Source organism: Salvelinus sp. IW2-2015, unplaced genomic scaffold (assembly GCF_002910315.2).
Source record: "Salvelinus sp. IW2-2015 unplaced genomic scaffold, ASM291031v2 Un_scaffold1214, whole genome shotgun sequence".
Taxonomy (NCBI): domain Eukaryota; kingdom Metazoa; phylum Chordata; class Actinopteri; order Salmoniformes; family Salmonidae; genus Salvelinus; species Salvelinus sp. IW2-2015.
In genome coordinates this window covers 106,721-129,424 of record NW_019942782.1, presented here as the reverse complement: position 1 = coordinate 129,424, position 22,704 = coordinate 106,721, and the positions used below count along the sequence as shown (strand labels likewise).

At 41.9% G+C, this 22,704-nt stretch overlaps 1 protein-coding gene, 2 long non-coding RNA genes and 1 pseudogene across 3 annotated transcripts in view; all 4 read left to right on the top strand.

Moving 5' to 3' along the window:
* Positions 1-705: 705 nt before the first annotated feature.
* On the top strand, positions 706-1,787 carry LOC112070075 (uncharacterized). Its single transcript, XR_011475516.1, has 3 exons — positions 706-744; positions 866-940; positions 1,011-1,787. It is a non-coding gene; the product is annotated as an uncharacterized lncRNA (long non-coding RNA).
* Positions 1,788-6,598: 4,811 nt separating this feature from the next.
* On the top strand, positions 6,599-18,599 carry LOC112070069 (alpha-taxilin-like; annotated as a pseudogene).
* Positions 18,600-21,073: 2,474 nt separating this feature from the next.
* The window catches only part of eif3i (eukaryotic translation initiation factor 3, subunit I), a 21,676-nt gene continuing 20,045 nt past the window's right edge, over positions 21,074-22,704 (top strand). Inside the window, exons 1-3 of the mRNA XM_070438829.1 lie at positions 21,074-21,200; positions 21,764-21,856; positions 21,969-22,056. Of these exons, the coding sequence (XP_070294930.1) occupies positions 21,198-21,200; positions 21,764-21,856; positions 21,969-22,056 (184 nt within the window). The 5' untranslated portion in view covers positions 21,074-21,197. The remainder of the gene's footprint in view (positions 21,201-21,763; positions 21,857-21,968; positions 22,057-22,704) is intronic.
* LOC139024229 (uncharacterized) lies at positions 22,223-22,535 on the top strand. The gene is made up of 3 exons (XR_011475513.1): positions 22,223-22,276; positions 22,317-22,386; positions 22,493-22,535. It is a non-coding gene; the product is annotated as an uncharacterized lncRNA (long non-coding RNA).

Below are 22,704 nucleotides of genomic sequence, written 5' to 3'. Positions count from 1 at the left end.
CCCACCCAGAGAGAGATACTAGGAGTCCATTGCGTGGGGATAAGTACTAGGTGTCATTGGGTTGGGGATAGTCAGGTGGTATTGGTTGGGGATAAGTAATAGTGTCATTGCCGTCTAGGGAATAAGTACTAGGGTCATTGCGTTGGGGATAAGTACTAGGATGTCATTAGCGTTGGGGATAAGTACTAGGTGTCATTGTGATAGTTACGGGTCATTTGTGTGTTTGATAAGATGTCAATTGCGTGGGTGAATTTCATTATTTGGACAGTTGGTAGAAGTATATTCATTGTTGAGTCTAGGTGTCATTTGCGTTGGACATAGTACTAGGAAGTCTCTGCGTTGGGGATAAGTACTAGGGAGTCTATGCGTTGGGAATAAGGTACATAGGTGTCCATTGAGTTGGGGATAAGTACATCAGGTTATTTTTGAGTTTTGTGGGATATAGTTATAGGTTGTCATTGCGTTGGGGATAAGTCTAGAGTCATGCGTTGGGGATAAGTACTAGGTGTCATTGAGTTGGGGATAAGTACTAGGTGTCATTGCGTTGGGGATAGTACTAGGTGTCATTGAGTTGGGGATAAGTACTAGTGTGTCATTGGTTGGGGATAAGTACTGAGGAAGTCATTGCGTTGGGGATAGTACTAGTTATCGTTGCAATGGGGATAAGTATAGTTATCGTTGCATGGGGATAGTACTACGGCGTTCATGGGGATAAGTACTAGGCGTCATGGGGATAAGTACTAGGCGTCATGGGGATAAGTACTAGGCGTCATGGGGATAGTTACTTGGCGTCATGGGGATAAGTACTAGGGTCATGGGGATAAGTTACTCAGGACTTAATCATTTGTGTGATGGTAAGTACTAGGCATCATTGTGATGATGGTAAGTACTAGGCATATTGGTGATGATAGGTCTAAGTACTAGGCATCATGGGGAATAAGTACTAGGCAATCAGTGGGGATAAGTACGAGGTATCATGGGGATAAGTACGAGGTTATCATGGGGATAAGTACGAGGTATCATGGGGATAAGTACGAGGTATCATGGGGATAAGTACGAGGTATCATGGGGATAAGTACGAGGTATCATGGGGATAAGTACTAGGTATCATGGGGATAAGTACTAGGTATCATTGGTATGGGGATATGTACTAGGTATCATTGGTATGGGGATATGTACTAGGTATTGATGGGTATTATTCTCTGTCCCTCATAGGGTGCATTTTAAATGGCACTATTCCTCTTCGTACACTCGTTTTGACAGGAGCCACCTAGGGAGCCTCTATATCAGACAGGGTGTCATTTTGAGATGAAAACATAGATCTAACGACAACCAGGGTTTGGCAAGGGATACGTCTTTTTAATTTAGAGCGTGACGAACCTAACCCGCAGAAATTCTAGTAAAGAGATGTATTTGCACACACACACTTCATGCATACGACACCAGCAGACAGTACACTGTACACACGGACGAGTGTTCCACAACCAGGAAAAACAACTTCCTTAATCCACTTTTTTTTTATTTTTTTTATTTTTTTTATGAACATGTGTTTTCTTTTTTTGTGTTCTATTTCTACAGGTTTGGTTTTCGATGCAGTATGTTCATTCAAGGGTTTCCTGCATCGTTTTGCCACTTCCTTTTTAGGCACTTTTGAAGTTATGCACTTAGAAAACATGTTTTATTAAGTAATGCACCCACCCACAATGCAATGCTCTTTGAAATGATTAGATTAATACTGGAGATGGAAGGTGTGACACACAAAGGATTATTAAAGTGAAACGATCACATTCACAGCATCATTTCATACCTCCTTTTAAAGAATATCAGAGATACTGTGACATTTCTGTTATTTTCTTGAGGAAGTGCGTGGTGTATTTCCTGATATTAGGGAAACCTATTTTCTCCCTTCACTGCTACACTGACTGAAGATGGTTTGATGTTATGCCCTTAGACACAGATGTAGGATCAGCTTGCCTTCAATCATAACCTTAAATATCAATTGGGGGGGGGGGGCAGTTAAAGCTGAACTCAGATCAGTATCTATGGGTTGAGTGGAACTTATGGATCCAGAGTCTGGTAGTGTGACCTTTTCACTGACAGCAGTTGTGAGGGAGGAGACATATGTTCAATGATTATGTTCCCATCGGAGTCTGGGAGCAACTTGTTCTGTGGATCCCCCATTTCCCCTTGTGGAGTTGAACCGACTGGGTTAAACAACATCGGAATAGTAGCATTTTTTTGGATTGTTTGGTACCAGAAAAAATGAATGTGGACGATGGGGTTAAAAGCTGTATGTTTTATTTCAAACTTTTCTCAAAGTCTGAAGTGTCTTTTTGGAAGGATATCTGTAACGCAGCAGGGTTTCCTCCTTTTGGGGGGGGTGACTAAATATGCAAGCTATGAGAGGACCCTTGTCATTGCACCTGTTTATATAGCAAGTCATTCCCTCATGGTTATATTGTCCTACCTGATGTGATGTCTCGGTAGGTTGAGCCTGTGAGGTTGAGCAGCCATGACTTTATGCAATGTCTTGCCGTATTATATGTTCAACTCTGTAATGATGAGGATGATTCGTGGTCTGCAATGATGAGGATGATTCGTGGTCTGCAATGATGGTGACTCGTGGTCTGCAATGATGGTGACTCGTGGTCTGCAATGATGGTGACTCGTGGTCTGCAATGATTGGTGCTCGTGTCTGCAATGAGATGACTCTGGTTGCAATGAGGATGATCGTGGTCTGTAATGAGGATGATTCGTGGTCTGCAATGAATGGTGACTCGTGGTCTGCAATGATGGTGACTCGTGGTCTGCAATGATGGTGACTCGTGGTCTGCAATGATGGTGACTCGTGGTTTTGGACACGTAGTGCTTTGCTTGACATGCAAAATGTATTCAAATTTGGTAAGAGACTAAGCTTGGCATTGATCTGACATAGAGCAGCTAGTAATGGTCATAGACTACGAGCTATTTTAGGATTCTATGCACCATGGTTGTCTAAAGGGAAATGGTTGTCCACGGAACAAGTGACCTCCAAACAGACATTTGAGACTAAATAAATCTAGAAAATAATGAAWTATTAGCTAAATAACTTTCTCTACATCACTAACATGTGAAGCAGCATTTGTATATTAGTAGTCTTTGTTTTGTGTTTTTTTGGGTCTACTTTTGTGTGCAGTCTATCAACAAAGACTACCAGAATAGTAAGATATTAAACAAATCAGTGGATTAAATATATATTTCTAATTGTGAAAAATGAAAATGCACTCCTATTCACTGAAGTGCCAATCCTGACCAACGAAAGACTTGAGGTTGATTAAATGTCTTTTGACTTAGTGATCATAATCTTTTTTTTCCTTGAATGTGCACGTTTGTAGTGCAAGATACTGTTGCTGTATTTTTCTTATCTTCTAGTTCCATGACTTGCCGTGGTTTCTCTAAACAAGTGGCATTCTTTACTGCTTTTGCACAAAAAAAACTGTGGGATGGAGTCAGAACAGAGGAATAATTTAATCGTCAAAACAAAAAAAAAGGAATAATACGTATTTTATTCTATCATGGTGATCTGTCTAAGTGAATAATGATGCTCTTTTCTTCCATTTGAACATGTTGTTTTCACTGTTCAGACCTCACGCTGATGCAACTGCAGGACCGCCAGTCCAGACATGGGTTTGATTAGAGAAAGGCAGAGCCATCAAGTCTAATTTTAGGCTGAGACAGACTGCATTGCACATTAGGTCCCTGAGTTTTTCCTTAATCGGGTAATATGGTCTGGAAAAGCTCCGAGCCCAGGTTCAGGTCAGTTATAGCAGGCCAATACAGGGCCACGTTCAGTAGAACAACGTTAAACGTTGCAGATAGAGAAGCCACAAATGGAGCGAATGTGATTCATTATTCTACATTTTAGAGGCATGTTTGTTCTACATAGCATATTTCTATCTTAATGTTTCAAACTGTTGTGCCCTGCTGAACGGTCTGCTCAACTTGAACTTCCATGTTGGCACGACCCATCTACCCACAAACAGCTAACAGCCACACAATGAGTAACCCATCTACCCACAAACAACTAACAGCTCATTCAAAATGGAGACGACTCATTAAAAAAAAAAAAAAAATGTTTTGCCTTTGTGGTGCTTTGCCATTGCATGTATATTGACTTGGATATGGAGGGTATATAATTATTATTGGCTGTCCAGACCCAGTCACTCAATCAACCAATCACTTGTCCAGAGAGAACTTTCAGCTATCTCTTGATTTAGCACAATGAATCAGAAGCTACATCCTTGGCTGAGAATGAACAACCTACCAACCAACCAACCAGAGCGGCAATAGAATATTCTCTAAAAGTCAGCCGTCCCCAGGGATTCATTTAAGACTGCTTCCAAAAGTGCATCCTATTCCCTATCTAATGCACTACTTTTAGAACAGGGGTCCATGGGGCTCTGGTGAAAAGTAGTGCATTAAATAGGGAATAGACTGTCATTTGGGACAGAACCTTCTTCCCTTCCTTCTCCCTCTTCCGTGCAATTACCAGAGCTGAATGAATCATACACACGTGTAATGATTTCTGCAAAGTGCTGAAATGCTTCATATGGCAATAGTAAAGGGACAGGAGGTTTTTCCTGACCAGAAGAAAATCAAATGTTATTTGAGACATGCGTCCAATACCCCAGGTGTAGATCTTACAGTGAAATGCTTACAAGCCCTTAACCAGTTTTAAGAAGAAAGAGTTAAAGTATTTATTTACTAAAATATCAGTGTCCCAAATGGCACTATATACCCTATAGCAGGGGTATTTTCTCTTCTACTTGATAATTAATTTCACACATCTGGTGTCCCAGGTCTAAATCGGTCCCTGATTAGAAGGGAACAATGAAATAGTGCAGTGAAACTGGCTTCGAGGTCCAGAGTTGAGTTTGAGGACCCTATATAATGCACTACTTTTGACCAGAAACCTATTGGCCATGGTCAAAAGTAGTGCACTATATGTGGAATAGGGTGCCATTTGGGAGGGCCTACTGGGTTGTAGTTATTTGCTATAGTGTTTCCCTGTCAGGCTCTATGGTCAGGAATAACTCCTACCCCTAGGCAAAGATTTGAAAAAGAATAAAGATAACATTTAAATGGGACTTTTCTTGTCGTGCATCCTAGATCCTGTAAATGTATATATCTCCCGAAAATCCCAAGCCACGCCTTAGTGCTCAGCTTTGTCAAATAAATAATGCTATCTATTCTACAGTTGTTTACAATGCGACATGTTTGTAAAGTATTTTTCATATGTCATAACTGACCAGTCTTGATGTATACTCTTTGAATCTCTCATTTATCCTTTGCAATGTATTTATTTCTAAAACAAATATTTTTTCATTTTTTCCCCCTTTTTTTCTTTTTTTTTTCTTACGATAAACCATCTTATACTGTGACTTGACTTGACTGACGGTATGAATGAGTGACTAGAGACTGATACACTTCAACGGAACATGACACAAACAGGAATACATAAACAAAAAAAAATGCATTAACAAATATTGGAAATGTATACAAGTGAAAAAGTTAAGTGGAAACTGTAAAATATATATTAAAACAAATGTTGCAACCCTTTTAATGTCTGTTGTTTTTCCATTGCTTGAACATGTTTTGAATGACAAAAAGATACCAAAAGGGGAATGCATTTTGCTGCTGTATGTGTGAGAAGAAACTATACTGAACAAAAATATAAACGCAACATGTAAAGTGTTGGTCCCATGTTTCACGAGCTGAAATAAAATATCCCAGAGATGTTCCATGTGCACGAAAAGCTTACTTCTCTCAAATGTTGTGCACAAATTTGTTTACATCCCTGTTAATGAACGTTTCTCCTTATAAAATAATTGATCCACCTGACAGGTGTTGCATATCAAGAAGCTGATTAAACAGCATGATCATTACACGGGTGCACCTTGTGCTGGGGACAATAAACGGACACTCTAAAATGTGCAGTTTTGTCACACAACACAAAGCCACAGATGTCTCCAGTTTTGAGGGAGAGTGCAATTGGCATGCTGACTGCGAATGTCCACCATAGCTGTTGCGAGAGAATATAATGTTAATTTCTCTACCATAAGCCACCTCTAATGTCATTTTAGAGAATTTGGCAGTACGTCCAACCGGCATCACAACCGCAGACTACGTGTAACAGCGCCAGCCCAGGGACCTCCACATCTGGCTTCTTCACCTGGGGTATCATCTGAGACCAGCCACCCGGARAGCTGATGAAATTAAGGAGTATTTCTGTCTGTAATAAAGCCTTTTTGTTGGGAAAAATTCATTCAGATTGTCTGGGCTGGCTCCCAAGTGGGTGGGCCTATGCCCTTCTTGGCCCACCCATGGCTGCACCCCTGCCCAGTCATGTGAAATCCATAGATTAGGGATTTATGAATTTATTTAAATTAGCTGATTTCCTTATATGAACTATAATTCAGTAAAGTTGTTAAAATTGTTGCTTGTTGCGTTTATATTTTTGTTCAGTATAGAAACCGTGAATAACAGTTTTTGTAGTTCTGAGTCGGGCGTTTGATCGACATATTCCACTTTCCCGCAATGGTTATATACCCACTTCCGTTGTGCATTGTGTATTTCCTGTCTCGGTTGGTAGGAGGAAAAGAAGCAGGCAACAGAGACGTGTATTTATAGAGTTGGAAGAAGGTAAACCGTAWTTTTTTTCTTTCTAATAAAGTATCTAAAGCTTATCCCAAGTATGAATAATGACTGTGCTATATGAGGTGTCGTGTTTCTTTGGTTTGTTCCCTAGCGTAGTGCCAAGCTAGAAAGCAAAATGCTAACTAGCGAACTTAGCTAGCTTGCGAACTCTTCTAAACGGCACTGTCATTTGTTAAACTAGTTTCACTTTCTAGTAGCTAAGTTATGTGTTTGGTTGCTAATAGAAGGGGTATTGTTTCACTTGCTAGACAAAGCTAGTGAGTTGATGACTTTCCAAAATTGTCAACTCTTCTACTAGCTAGCATATAGCTAGCTAGACTTGGCCGTGTTGAAAATGTAACTTCGTCCACATTTATTCGTTGCTATGCTGGTAACTTAGCTAGCTAACGTTAGTTAGCTGTCGTTCGCCATTTCAGATTCGTTTTACATTAGTATAAGCGTGATTACTGGTAACCAACTGACCGAAAGCTAGTTAACTTAAAGGTTTAACTGGACTTCAGTGACACATCCCCATTGACGTTTGGCAGTTCCGTTTCTTGCTTTTCTCAAGTGCAGGTGCAACATGTGTTTTATAATAGCCAGCMAACATTTGAATATTCGGATCTGTAACAGACACGGCACAGTTAGATTTTTCCTTATACAAACATAATGATCGATGAACATTTTTTCATAATATGTTTCAGGCATTTCATCATGAAGAAACAGGACACGGAAGAGTCGGCCACGCAGGGCAGTGACGCGGCTCCACCACCTGGCACTGGAGAGATGGAGGGAAGCACAGCGGCAAAAGACGTTACAGACACCAGTAGCCCAAAATGCGTTATAGACACTGTCTGCCCTAAAGAGCCAGAGCCAGACAGACCTTCACAGATTGATGGGGCTGAAAGTTCAGGTAAAGTTAGCACGGTGTCCTAGGTGACACTGGTTGTCACTGATGGAACTAAACACTAGTCAAATGCACTAATTTTCAATGTTTATGGTGAACATCTTTTGACASGGTTGGCTACTTAGCTACTCAAAACTATAGTGACATCACATCTTTCAGCCACAAAGTGTCAAGTTTTGCAGTATTAAAATAATGAACTTAACTCCATGTCTATTGAGCTAGGAACCTTATMCTCATGACACTGAATTCCTATTTAGACTTTAGGATTGAATATTTTCACGCTATTTTACAAATGTTCCATCCTGAGAATAAATCACTTTTCTGATTGAAAGTTCGAGGCTGATGCTAGCTGAGCCTGATGAGCCATACATTTGTATCAGCCCTACATTAGACATTTCATGAGCCCAAGTCAAAAAAAGCCCAAATGATTGTGCTGTTATCCAATACAGAAAAACATAAAAGCCCATAGATGTGGCTAGATCTGAGCTCTCTTGGGTAAATAAATGAAACTAGCTTCAGTAGGTTCATCATTTTGAGTGTGAACTGTATTGTAGGGACTGGAATTACACACGTCCTTCAAACCGTGATAAAGCAGGGAGAGAACATGATTCTGGTGCAGCACATGCGGCCTACAAAAGTTTTTTAATTGAACCTTTATTTAACTGGCCAAGTCAGTTAAGAACACATTCTTATTTTCAAACTGGCCAGTACCTGGTACGAATCCAGGCTGCATCACATCCGGCTGTGATTCGGAGTCCCGTAGGGCGGTGCACAATTGGCCCAGCGTCGTCCAGGTTTGGCCGGGGTAGGCCATCATCGTAAATAAGAATTTGTTCTTAACTGACTTGTAAATAAAGGTTTWWAAAAAATCCCTTAACCCGGACGACGCTGGGCCAATTTCTGCCCCACCCAAAGTTACAAGTATAGGCTAGCGAATTTGTTTTTCATTTTGAAATATAATAGGGCCTATTTGTATAGTTAGTAGGCTGACTCGTGTGTGTGTGTGTGTGTGTGTGTGTGTGTGTGTGTGTATATATATCTATCTTTAATAATAGTTCCCCTGTTACTAGCCAACTTCTTTCTCTATCTATTGTTGCTTCCTTCCTGACTTTCAAATGTTAAATGAAAGTGTTTCTTTGTCCTTATCGTCATCATTCTAATGACATCTTTGAATAATTATAGGACCAGAATAAGATGCAGGATGTTTTCACTTCTCTTCACGAATATTGAATGGTTATGGGTCTGAATAAATAACTGCTATAGCCTACCACCATCTGAATGGTTATGGGTCTGAATTAATAACTGCTATAGCCTACCACCATCTGAATGGTTATGGGTCTGAATTAATAACTGCTATAGCCTACCACCATCTGAATGGGTCTGAATTAATAACTGCTATAGCCTACCACCATCTGATAGCGGGTCTGAATTAATAACTGCTATAGCCTACCACCATCTGAAATGGGTCTGAATTAATAACTGCTATAGTCTACCACCATCTGAATGGTCTGAATAATAACTGCTATAGCCTACCACCATCTGAATGGTCTGAATTAATAACTGCTATAGCCTACCACCATCTGAATGGGTCTGAATTAATAACTGCTATAGTCTACCACCATCTGAATGGGTCTGAATTAATAACTGCTATACTACCACCATCTGAATGGTCTGAATTAATAACTGCTATATACCTACCACCATCTGAATGGGTCTGAATTAATAACTGCTATAGCTACCACCATCTGAATGGTCTGAATAATAACTGCTTAGCTACACCATGAATGGGTCTGAATTAATAACTGCTATAGTCTACCACCATCTGAATGGGTCTGAATTAATAACTGCTATAGTCTACCACCATCTGAATGGTGCTGAATTAATAACTGCTATAGTCTACCACCATCTGAATGGGTCTGAATTAATAACTGCTATAGTCTACCACCATCTGAATGGGTCTGAATTAATAACTGCTATAGCCTACCACCATCTGAATGGGTCTGAATTAATAACTGCTATAGTCTACCACCATCTGAATGGTTGAATTAATAACTGCTATAGCTACCACCATCTGAATGGGTCTAATTAATAAACTGCTATAGTTACCACCATCTGAATGGTCTGAATTAATAACTGCTAGCTACCACCATCTGAATGGGTCTGAATTAATAACTGCTATAGTCTACCACATCTGAATGGGTCTGAATTAATAACTTCTATAGTCTACCACCATCTGAATGGTCTGAATTAATAACCTATAGTCTACCACCATCTGAATGGATCTGAATTATAACTGCTATAGCCTACCACCATCTGAAATGGGTCTGAATTAATAACTGCTATAGTCTACCACCACCTTAGATGGGTCTGAATTAATAACTGCTATAGCCTACCGCCATTGCCGCGTTAGCTCTTTTCAAACTACCTGTGAGCTGTTGGCTCGTATTTAACATTCAGCAAACGAGCTTGCGTCCCTCTTCGAATAGTGTTTTGATAAGAAGAAACGCTACAAACAATGATTTCCAGCCAGCTATTCTAGTCTAACTTTTCCTGCACGAGACCCCAAAAGATACGGATGTTTTCTTAGGAGAGGCCAGTGGAGCGTAGGGTGTGGTTGCTCAAGAAACAGGGGCTACAGCAAGCTAAACAAGCTTATTTTGCTAACCCATCATTAATTAACTAAATATAAGGCTAATACTGCATTGAATTTATTACCTGAAAGGGAGGTAGGATATATATATAATTAACAAAAATCTGGATTATTATTGAAAGCTGTTTTAATGAGGGTTTATGAAGAAAGAGACTGCAAAAGTGCTCGCAAGGGTACTGATTTAAAGCAACGATATTCAGGTGAAGTTTTAAAACTGCAGCCTGCAATGAAAAAATCTATACAATAAACTAATGTGACCCCAGAAGGCTAGATAGAGATGGGTAAATTAGACATTTTTATTATATTACTGTAGCATAGGCTATGCAGCAGCAAATGTAGGCCTTCCCTGTCACAAGAAAGAAACGTACCATGATAGGTCTACATGCATTGCGAAGTCACTCCACCCGGAGGCGGAGCTGCCTGTCCCTCCACCCGGAGGCGGGCTGCCGTGTCCCTCCACCCGGAGGCGGCTGCCCTGTCCCTCCACCCGGAGGCGGGCTGCCTGTCCCTCCACCCGGAGGCGGGCTGCCTGTCCCTCCATCATGCGGATGCCGTTGAGAAGCCAGATTTAGACTTTGCATATACATTTAACGGTTCCATTTCACGCCATGGCTGTTCATTTAAATAATTCTCAGTTATATCCTGGGTGAAGGAGTGATTTGGTGGTAAATCTCAGTAACCGGGTTCCCACCCTTCAACCCTAGTACACATAAGCAGTCCTGCTTATATCACAACTATGCAGCAGCAAGCCATACATTGTGAAGGTAATTTAATGCTTCCATACAGCCGGTACACCTTAGCTAGTGTTTTAATAACATATATTTTCCTCCTTCTGCTATGTGGCTGAGGTGTCTGCCTTTCCCAAAACAGCAGAGTCTGCAGCTCTCCCCGCGGTCCCACCTGTAGAAGAGCCTGCTTTCGTCCCAGTCCCAGTCTCTACTATAGCAGACCCTGTCCCAGTCTCTACTGATAGTGGAGGGGTGTCATCTCAGTGTGACATGGCTGAGGAGCTGAGCCGCCAGCTGGAGACACCTCAACACCTACTGCCTGGAGGATAACGGGAGGACGGGGTTAACCTGCCCAACGGCCAATCACACGGCCTGTGCTCAACGGCCTGGCCAATGAGAAGGAGCTGGATGTGAAGCCAGAGGATGTCAAAGTGAACGCCGCGGGGCGGAGAAAGAAAAGTAAAGACTCAGAGAGAAGAAGAAGGTGAAGGGTCTGGGTAAGGACTGGTTCTGTTGTCTGAAATCAACCCCTAGAGCCTATTCCTAGGTGCTTTGTCGTGATCTGGGTTTAGGTCAGTGGCCTCCAACCCTGCTCCTGAAGAACAGTATGGACCTCTTACCCATCCATATTGGTCACTGATATATCTAGCTGTCATCCATCAGATTCCTTTAGTCATACAGGTGGTGGCTAGGGGTTTAGGACTGACAGCTTCCTCTTGTGTGTTGCTGGTCCCTGTTGTGATGAGTGGATGTTGCATTGAATGTCTCCCCCCCCCCCCCTCCTGTGTGTTGCAGGTAAAGAGATCACCTGCTGATCAGACCCCTGAATACTCTGAGTACACCAGAGGAAAAACTGCAGCCTCTGTAAGAAGTAGCTGATCTAGTAAGTTAGTAACTCTCATAAAGACTCTGGTGTGGCCAAAGCTGTTTTAGTAAAATTGACTTTTTTATTTGTTTATTTTAGCATGCTAGCGACCCTCTTATATCTAACCTCCATCTGTTATCAGCCAGAAGTAGTCTGTCGTCTATCCTGTCATCATGGGCAGGGCGCGCTCAACTTAGGCTGACCTTCCATGTGGGAATGAGTCGTGGATTTATTGCTGATTCAGGAATGTGTGAAGCAGGTAGGTCTTCCTGTGTGTCCATAACATGTGAGGTGTTACGTGACAGATTGCAGCCGTGTATGTAACTGATCCAAGGGGTGTTATGTGTGACAGGCCTATGTGTTATAGTCATTTTCTGTGGCTTGAGGGGGGAGCCCAGGGGAGAAGGCTGGCTGATGGAGGGAGGAGCCCAGAGGGGAGAGAAGGCTGCTATGAGGGGAGAGCCAGAGAGAGTGCTGTGAGGGGAGGAGCCCAGGGGAGGGAGGCGGACTGATGAGGGGAGGGCCCAGAGGGGGAGGGAGGCTGGCTGATTGAGGGTCTTTACTGGACAAGGACATGGCTGACACACCCAGCTTCCCTTGGCAGCCTTGTTTGTTTCCATCATTTGTCTCATTTGTAGCTATTTATCAATAGCTTTTCATTTAAGTGTACTAGAGATTTTAATATTTTTTAATTATTAGTTCAACATTTGAATAGTTTTTATAAATTAAATTGTAATTTCTGTGTGTGCTGTTCAGCTGGAGGAGCAGCGAACAGTCAGAAGCAAATGCGTGTCCTGCAGAAGAAACAGTCTCAGCTGGTGCAGGAGACGGACCACCTGAAGAAGGAACACAGCAAGCCATCCTGGCACGCAGCAAACTGGAGTCACTTGTAGGGAGCTGCAGAGACACAACCGCACACTCAAGAGACTGCAGAGACACAACCGCACCTCAAGGTTGGCAGGAATCCCCCAACTGGCGGCCCACAGTCGAATTTGGCCGCTGGTGATATTATTGTGGCCCAAAATTTACTGAGCTGAAAAAAATTTTTATTGTTGAACATACATGTAAAAAACACCAGCAAAGTTTCAAATTTTGGATATCTGTTCCAAAGTATTCCCACGCATAATAGAGATATCTGATCTATACAAATATAAGCAAGGTATGAAATTATTATGTTTTTGTCAAATATCTGTTTGGGCTTCTTCAATTTGTTCAATTGCGGTCTACAAATTATTCTAAATTATGTTCCGGTCCCTTGACCATCTGCACAATAAAAAATTGACCCTTTGCTGATCTAGGTAAGATCCCTGATAAGATGATATTAATCTAGGTAATGATCCTGAGTAAAGGATGATGATTGAATCTAGGTAATGATCCCTGAGGTAAAGGATGATGATTGAATCTAGGTAATGATCCCTGAGGTAAGGATGATGATTGAATCTAGGTAATGATCCCTGAGGTGAAGGATGATGATTGAATCTAAATGATCCCTGAGGTAAAGGATGATGATTGAATCTAGTAAATCCCTGTGGAGATATATTGACTAGTAATGATCCCGAGGTGAAGGATGATGATTAATAGGTTAATGATCCCTGAGTGAAGGATGATGATTGAATCTAGGTAATGATCCCGGAGTGAAGGATGATGATTGAATCTAGGTAATGATCCCTGAGTGAGGATGATGATTGAATCTAGGTAATGATCCCTGAGGTAAGGATATGATTGAATCTAGGGTAATGATCCCTGAGGTGAAGATGATGATTGAATCAGGTTACATGATCCCTGATGTGAAGGATGATGATTGAATCTAGGTAATGATCCCTGAGGTGAAGGATGATGATTGAATCTAGGTAATGATCCCTGAGGTAAAGGATGATGAACTACTGAGCCAAACCGGGCTGAGCTTGAATGTGCTGGCCACCATTATCAAGTCTGTATTCAGGCCAGCACAGTGTGGCGCAAGTCTGTATTCAGGCCAGCACAGTGTGAATCGGTCATAGGTTCAGACAGAGAGGGCGGCGCTCACATAGGCCTCCTTTGAGCAGTAAGTCTAAAGCAACCGACTGCAGACAAGTCGGGGGAGGTGCATTTGCGACAGCAGAAAGTTGGGACACCAATGTGGTTTTCCAACAAAGGGTCAGATCAACATGGCAGTGTTGCCATTGCTTAAAAAATATTTTCTTGATAATGTCAAAATACACATGTCTCTAACCCCCAAATCATAGACTCACAAACTGGAATCATGTTTGTAAATTGTATAATCAATTAGTGATAAAGAGTGTTAAATATCACATTAATTTACACTTCAAAAGTTTGGGGTCACTTAGAAATATTCTTGTTTTTGATGGCATGTTGTGTTAGCTAATCCAAGTTTGTCATTTTAAAAGGCTAATTGATCATTAGAAAACCCTTTTGCAATTATGTTAGTACAGCTGAAAACTGTTGTCCTGATTTTTAAAGAAGCAATAAAACTTGCCTTCTTTAGACTAGTTGAGTATCTGGAGCATCAGCATTTGTGTTTGATTACGGGCTCAAAATGGCCAGAAACAAATACCTTCTGAAACTCGTCAGTCTATTCTTGTTCTGAGAAATGAAGGCTATTCCATGCGAGAAATTGCCAGGAAACTGAAGATCTCGTACAACGCTGTGTACTACTCCTTTCACAGAACATAGCAAACTGTCTCTAACCAGAATAGAAAGAGGAGTTGGAGGCCCCGGTGCACAACTGAGCAAGAGGACAAGTGCATTAGAGAGTCTAGTTTGAGAAACAGACACTTCACAAGTCCAACTGGCAGCTTCATTAAATAGTACCCGCAAAACACCAGTCTCAACAGCGAAGAATCAGCCTAATGATTGGTTGACTGTAGAGCCTCCCACTATGCAGGGGATTGGCTGCAGGATTAAGTTGGCGAAAAGCAACTGTCCACTGAACTTAATGACTTTTGATCACCATGATATTTGTCAAGTTCATGCAGTCGACGTTATAGGCGCAAGTCTGACAATTTTATCCCCATAAAGCAACACCCCTTGAAAGGCGGTAACCAGTGATGCTCAACGACTTGACAAAAGTGATCTTCTCCAACGCACCCACACATTCCAAAAACTAGAAGATGAGTCTTATCGTTCTCTGATTGCTAGGACCATATCTTTGTGAACCAAAAAGTTTAGTTTTTTTTWATGATTTATGAAGTGAACAACAATGGAGCTGTGCTTTTTTAACTTAACTTGCTCTTGCAGGAGGACGGGACACAGCGTGCACGCGTAGAGGAGGAGAAGAGGAAGGTGGTGACATCACACTTCCAGGTGAGCCACTAGCGTTGTGTGTAAAGAAGGGATGAATCTCTAGTCTTTCCTTGATTTATTGCCACGATCTTCTCTAATCAGTGTTGAGAAGTAGGCCAAGAATCAAGGAAATACTTCTGACTTTCACCCAATAATTAAACACTTCCTGGTTGTCTATCATGATGTAACATCCTCTAGTTCCTGTGTGTGTGTGTTCCCAGGTGACTCTGAATGACATCCAGGCCCAGATGGAGCAGCATAACGAGAGGAACGCCAGTCTGAGGCTGGAGAACTCTGAGCTGGCAGAGAAGCTCAAGAAACTCATCCAGCAGTATGAACTACGAGAGGAGGTGTGTTGGAGTGGGGGGAGTATGGGTTGGAGTGGGGGGAGTATGGGGTGAGCGAGTTATGGGTTTGCGTGTGGCGAGTGTGGTTGGCGAGTAGTATGGGTGGGGAGTAAGTATGGGTTTAGAGTGGGAGTAAGTATGGGTTTAGAGTGCGGAGTAGTATGGGTTTAGAGTGGGAGTTAAGTATGGGTTTAGAGTGGGGAGTAAGTATGGTTTAGAGTGGGGAGTAAGTATGGGGTTTTAGAGTGGGGGAATGGGTTGGAGTGGGAGTAAGGAGCAGACAGGAGGGCTGCAGCTCTGTGCCAGGAAGTACATGACATTTACTTGCACAACTAAAGCACACAGAGGTGCAACTGCATAATGTTCTGGACATGTGAGTATTAACCCCCTGTCCTCTCTCAGCACATTGACAAGGTGTTCAAGCATAAGGAACTGCACAACAGTTTGTGGATGCTAAGCTACAACAGGCCTCAGGCTGCTCCTGAGAGTCAGAGGACCGCCATCACCGAGAGAAGGACTTTGTGGAAGTAAACAGTAATATGGTGTTTGGTTTTGGTGAAACACTCTAGTCAACATGTTCTACTCAATGACATATTCATATGGATTAGAAACTGGGTGGTTCGAGCCCTGACTGCTGATTGGCTGAAGTATTACCACCGGTTATGACAAAACATGTATTTTTACTGCTTCTCTTACGTTGGTAACCAGTTTATCATAGCAATAAGGCACCTCGGGGGTTTGTGGTATCTCAAATCAAATTTTATTTGTCACATACACATGGTTAGCAGATGTTAATGTGAGTGTAGCGAAATGCTTGTGCTTCTAGTTCCGACAATGCAGTAATAACCAACAAGTAATCTAACCTAACAATTCCACAACTACTACCTTATACACACAAGTGTAAAGGGATAAAGAATATGTTACATAAAGATGTTGAATGAGTGATGGTTACAGAACGGCATAGGCAAGATGCAGTAGATGGTATAGAGTACAGTTACATATGAGGTATGTAAACATAAAAGTGCATAGTTTAAAGTGGCTAGTGATACATGTATTACATAAAGATGGCAAGATGCAGTAGATGATATAGAGTACAGTATATACATATATTAAGTGGCATTGTTAACTGGCCAATATACCACGGCTAAGGGTTTTTATTAGCCACGATGCAACGCCCCCTCGTGCCTTATTGCCTAAATCAAACCCACAACTCTTTCTTTTGGTCTCCTGTTGTCTCTCCAGCTGTTGAAGGAAGCGGTCGAGTCTCAGAGGATGTGTGAGCTGATGAAGCAGCAGGAGGTCCATCTCAAACAGCAGGTAACTATCTAGAACGCTCTCGGGACAGAGTGGATGCATCTAGCTGTGATAAACAACCAGCTGGGAAGTTAATGTGGTGAACTGACCTTCCTCTCTTTCCCTGTTTCCCCTCCATCCTCTCCTGTCTGCCCATCCAGCTGTCCTTATACACAGAGAAGTTTGAGGAGTTCCAGACTACTCTGTCCAAGAGCAATGAGGTGTTCACCACCTTCAAGCAGGAGATGGAGAAGGTGAGTGTCTGTCACACATTAGCAGAGATCTCAGAAGATGGTCCGTCTTGGTTGTAGTCCGTGGTCATGTGACCTGTGTGTGTCCGTAGATGACGAAGAAGATCAAGAAGCTGGAGAAGGAGACTACCATGTATCGCTCCAGGTGGGAGAGCAGCAACAAGGCCCTGCTGAACATGGCTGAGGAGGTAGGCTGGATTTTACTCACTGAATGGGGCTTGTGTGTGTTTTTGTGTTTTGTTGGGAGAAGTGTAAGATATACACTTGAGTGTACAAAACATTAGGACCGTTCTTGATACACACAGGAAACTGTTGAGCGCCAAAATCCCAGCAGCGTTGTAGTTCTTGAGACAAACTGGTGCGCCTGGCACCTACAACCATAACCCAGCACTTAAATATTTTGTCTTGTCCATTCACCCTCTGAATGGCACATGCTCTGGATAAGAGCGTCTGCTAAATGACTTAAATGTAAATGCACATATACACAATCCATGTCTCAATTGTCTCAAGGCTTAAAAATCCTTTTTAACCAGTCTCCTCCCCTTCATCTACACTGATTTGAATTGGATTTAACAAGTGACATCAATAAGGGATCATAGACTGACCAGGTGAATCCAGGTGAAATGTCATGGGGAGAGCAGGTGTTCTTAATGTTTTGTACACTCAGTGTAAGTTTGTGTATCTGTGTCTTCTATAGAAAACTCTACAGGACCGTGAGTTTGACAGCCTCCAGGGGAAGGTAGGGAAGTTGGAAAAGCTTTGCCGGGCGCTGCAGAACGAACGCAACGAACTCAGCAAGAAGGTTCAGGGCCTGAGCACCGGCCCCGGGGACAACAACACAGGGGCTGAATCCCCTTCCCTACCCCCCACAGACTCCCAGGAGCCCAGCCCAGACCCCGACACCACCACCCCTAGCTCTCCAATACCCTGCTCCCACGGCTGCCACTGCGGCCCAGAGTTGGACACTGAGAACCAGGCCTGTGCAGCCACCCTCACTGCCCAGGAATGAGACCTCTTGCCTGGGCAACACCGCTCAGTCTCCCCTTCACCAACCGATTACCAACTACCAGCCTGCAAGCCAAGCCACTATTAATGTGGGAGTTAAGAGTGTGGGTCTGTATGATTTCCCCCAGAGTTAAAGTTGTCTCCTAACCACAGATCTAGGATCAGATTCCCTTACGTCCATCTAAAAACCAATAGGGCAGTGCAAGAAAATCTGACCCTGGATCTGTAGTCAGTTAGCAGCTTCTACCTACTCTGGTGCCTCCTGGAGAGTTGAAGGTGATGATGATGGTGGTGTCAATCAGGGAAGATTATTGAAGGTTCTTCATCCTGTGTGTTTTGGTCTTTTTTAATTTTTTAAATTTTCCTTTGAGAACTCTAGTACACAATGTTCATGGAAATCACAGCTTTTATGCGAGGCAAAGCGAGCTAAAGAAAGGCTTCACCCCAAATGGCACCCTATTCCCTATATAGTGCACTACTTTTGACCWGAGCCCTATGGCACCRTATTCCCTATATAGTGCACTACTTTTGACCAGAGCCCTGRTGGAATAGGGTGGTATTTGGGACACAGGCAAAGTGTTGCTGCTGGCTGCTTAGGAAGGTAGATCTACAGTAAAGATGTTGGAACAGAAGAGTATTTTGTGTGTGTGTCTCCATCGGTCCCTCTTTTTCTTGTGTGTGTGTCTCCATCGGTCCCTCTTTTTCTTGTGTGTCTGTGTTAGTCATAAAGGGGTACAGTGAATACAGTGAATCTGCAAATGTAGGGCCACAGTTGGACTTGAATTTTAGGATTTATCGCTTTTTTTTTCTTGCTTTTTTTGTTGAAGTTGAGCACACTGAAAGCATGGCTAGCGCATCAGCGCATGTAGGAATCACCTGACCTTTCCTTCGGTACAGAGAGCAGAGTGTATATATCTAGGTTGGGGATATCTTGCAAAAGGTCACTTTCATTCCATTTTAGACGTCCTTGTTTAGGTCCAGAGCATCAAAACACTTAAAGGGATGGTGTAGATATTCTTTATGAATCTTGCAGAATCGTTGGATCCACACAAAATGCTCTTAGACCAGGGGGTTTATTCACTAAGAKCCAACCGGAAGCAAATGGGGGCGAAACGAGGGACCTCGCTGAATTTGCCCAATAAGAAAATTGTTTTCATTGCTAAATGTATTCCCCTGCAAAATGTTTCGTTACGGTTTTACAAATGAATACACCTCAAGATTAGACAAAATCGCCTTGTTCTTTCGTTTGGTTTTGGGTTGCTTCTTTATATCAGGGTTGGGTTTAATTCCGTTCAGTTATCAATACTTTTCAAATAGGAAAATTTGGAATTGACCAACTCTGCTTTATATCATACTGTACTTTGGACCTCTATGTTGCAAAGACAGCACAGCAGAGTTTGTACACTGTATTTGTTTGATATAAAAGTAACAGTTGTGTATCTAAGGAAGAGTCAGAACACCACTATATATATATATATATATATAAATCAGTTTTTATTTTTTCTTAATTGATCCTCTTTTTTTTAAAGCATTCATTGACCATTTTGATGTTCCTCCTCATTCCCACAATATGCAAGTATCCATTCCACACTCGTATTACGTGCTTTTTCAATTTCATTCTACAACATTGGATCCAATGTAAAATGTTGTTTTAACATTTTCATGCTGGCTGTCTTTGCGAACATGATCATTTATGGTTAAGATGTATAGATTCCACTGAKACGGATATTGAAATGTACTGACAAAGGTGGCTACCAATGATACATTCTCTATTCTGTGTGTGTGTTTTGAGAATACATATTTCAACAAGATTGTAACTCAACTTGGATAGTTTGGTAGAATCAGGTCAAGTAAAACATGTTTTAAACAGATATTTCTATGCAAKCTTAGCATTGTTATCTAGTTCTGTGTCAGTTTGATTTGAGAAGCACTTAACCGAGACTGTATTATCAACTCCCTTAGATATGCACTGGCCTGGGGTGTGTTCACTAGGAACCAAATAAATGTTAGCAAACAGAATATAACAGGGAGGGACCAACCTGAATTTCTCCAATAGAAACTCACATTTGTTGCAAAACACCTGAACCTCCGTGGTTAATTGCGAAATTCTTCCTTCTATTTATACCGTGTCACAAAACAACTGCTTCTTTTCTCTGTACTGTGTAGTGTTGACACAACGTGTATATGCTGTGGTGCGGTCAGTGTTCCCCATACTCTTTGAAAAGGGAAGACATTTCCGTTTTTATGTTCTGAGTTTTTTTATTTTCACCATCAGTTATGTTGGAAGAAGCATGGCTTTATTGCAATGAAAGTACATTAATKATTTCTGTAAGAGTGTATCCATGTTAGCGTCACATGTCTTCCATGTTTTAGTTTGTAGCGTTGGTCTGGCTCTGGGGGCTACCGTTTGAGGAATGCAATACTTTTCTTTATTAGATAATAAAAGTGACTAACTTTCTTGAGCTTCACTGGGTTTTAGAGATTCATCCATGTTGARTAAGAACCCAAGATGGTTTCTCTTATTTTGGGTTTTTCCCCATTTTATTTTCATGTATTTTTCTTACCCTGTATACTTAATGTCTTGCTAATTAAAATYTGTACATGTTGTGATCATTGGTCATTATTTCTACCCCCCTTTGCAAGTACTATGAGACCGTTGACCATTTTTATATTTAATTAACCTTTAACGAGGCAAGTCAGTTGTTAAAACAAATTCTTATTTACAATGACGGCTTAACCCGGACGAAGCTGGGCCAATTGTGCGCCGTCCTATGGGACTCCCAATCACAGCCGGTTGTGATACAGCCTGGAATCGAACCAGGGTCTGTAGTGACACTGATGCAGTGCCTAAGACCACTGAGCCAATACCTTTTAATTTGCAACAATGTACAATTCACTGCAGTCTACCGCTTTACAACTTTTTCAATGACCTGTGAGTATTTCCAATGCTTTTCTTTACACCCTTTTAATAGTTTATCCCAGTGAATATCTAAAATGGACACCGGGGGGCTCTCTTAGCCTGCGAAAAACGCGCCTTTTAGAACGTTCAGGGTTCACTGCTTGACACGGAAGTACTATCGCTCCTTTTCCGCCTTCGCCCCGGCGCCGTACAACACGAGTCCTCATCCTTTCTCGTTTTTGTGGCGGCACATAACGATTACAACGGATAAAGCGACCAGTGTAAAGCTTCGGCGATGGTGAGTATATCATATTAGAACTGCTTAAATTTGATTAGCCATATGTGCTGAACTTAAGTGAAATTGTTTAGAATGTCCGCGGTTTATGCTAACCAGATAGCCACKATCAAGCTAGCTCGCTAGCATATAAAGGATGATGCGTTGTCATTATAGCGAGCTATTTAGCATGAAAAGGATGATGTATTGTCAGTATAWCTAGCTGATGTTCGTATAATAATACAAGCTGGCAAGTACATCYAACATGTGGCGCCTTTTGGTTGATCATTTTATGATGCTGGTCATCCCCAACATTGTCGATGTTATGCACAATGCTAATAAGTTAAATGTATTTGATTGTCCCATATGTTTGATTGCCTTATCCATACAGTCAATGAACCACCCGTTAGCACATAGCTAGGTAGCAAATGACTCCCATTCTCAATAGTTTAGAAGATTTAGATACTAGCTAGCTAGCCAGCTATAAACATCTATCTTCGTCTTGTCGGTCTCGTCTCTTAAATACTGGTTTAGTTAGTAAGCTGGCAGTGCAGTTAACTAACATGRCTGATTCTTGTGCCKTGCAGAAACCCATCTTGCTACAYGGCCATGAGAGGTCTATCACACAGATCAAATACAACCGAGAGGGAGACTTGATATTCTCTGTGGCCAAAGACACGGTAAATAAGAAATTATACACAACACAGAAGAATGTCATGTATGTAGAAAATATATCACTCATCCACCAGTAAGTTGAACAATTCACATTGTGTGTGCGCGCTTTCTTCACAGGTAGCGAACGTGTGGTACTCTGTGAACGGGGAGAGGCTTGGAACGTACAATGGACACACTGGAGCTTTGTGGTGTGTGGACTGTGACTGTATCCTTTACTCGAAACCTTCTAACAGCCATGCCACACCATGGTGCAGTTTACCATTATTATGGCCGCATCATGTCAAATGACCAAGATTTTAAACTTTATTTGAAGTCCAATGATTTCCATCAAACATTTGTCTGAGGATGGTGCTGGACCATCCAGTTTGATGAAAAGCTTTAAATAAAGGTCCAGGTGATGTTACGTTCTTCTAGAAGGTCATTGAGTGTTGGGGTTTTGTTTAGGGTGTATTATGATGTTTCTAGAAGGTGGGGTTTTGTTTAGGGTGTATATGATGTTTCTAGAAGGGTCATTGAGTGTTGGGTTTTGTTTAGGGTGTATATGATGTTTCTCACAAGGGTCATTGCTTTTGTTGGGGTTTGTTTGTTTAGGGTGTATATGAGTTTCTAGAAGGTCACTGAGTGTTGGGCGTTTTGTTTAGGGTGATATTCATGTTTCTAGAAGGGTCATTGAGTGTTGGGTTTGGTTTCTGTTTATGGTGTATACGGTGCTTTCTAGAAGTGCGTATTGAGTTGGGTCGTCTTGTTTAACGGCGTGTATACGTAGTTCTAGAATGGGCGTTCTGAGTGTTGGGTTTTGTTTTAGGGGTGTATGACTGAGCGTTTCTAGACGGTCACTTGAGTGATCTCTCCT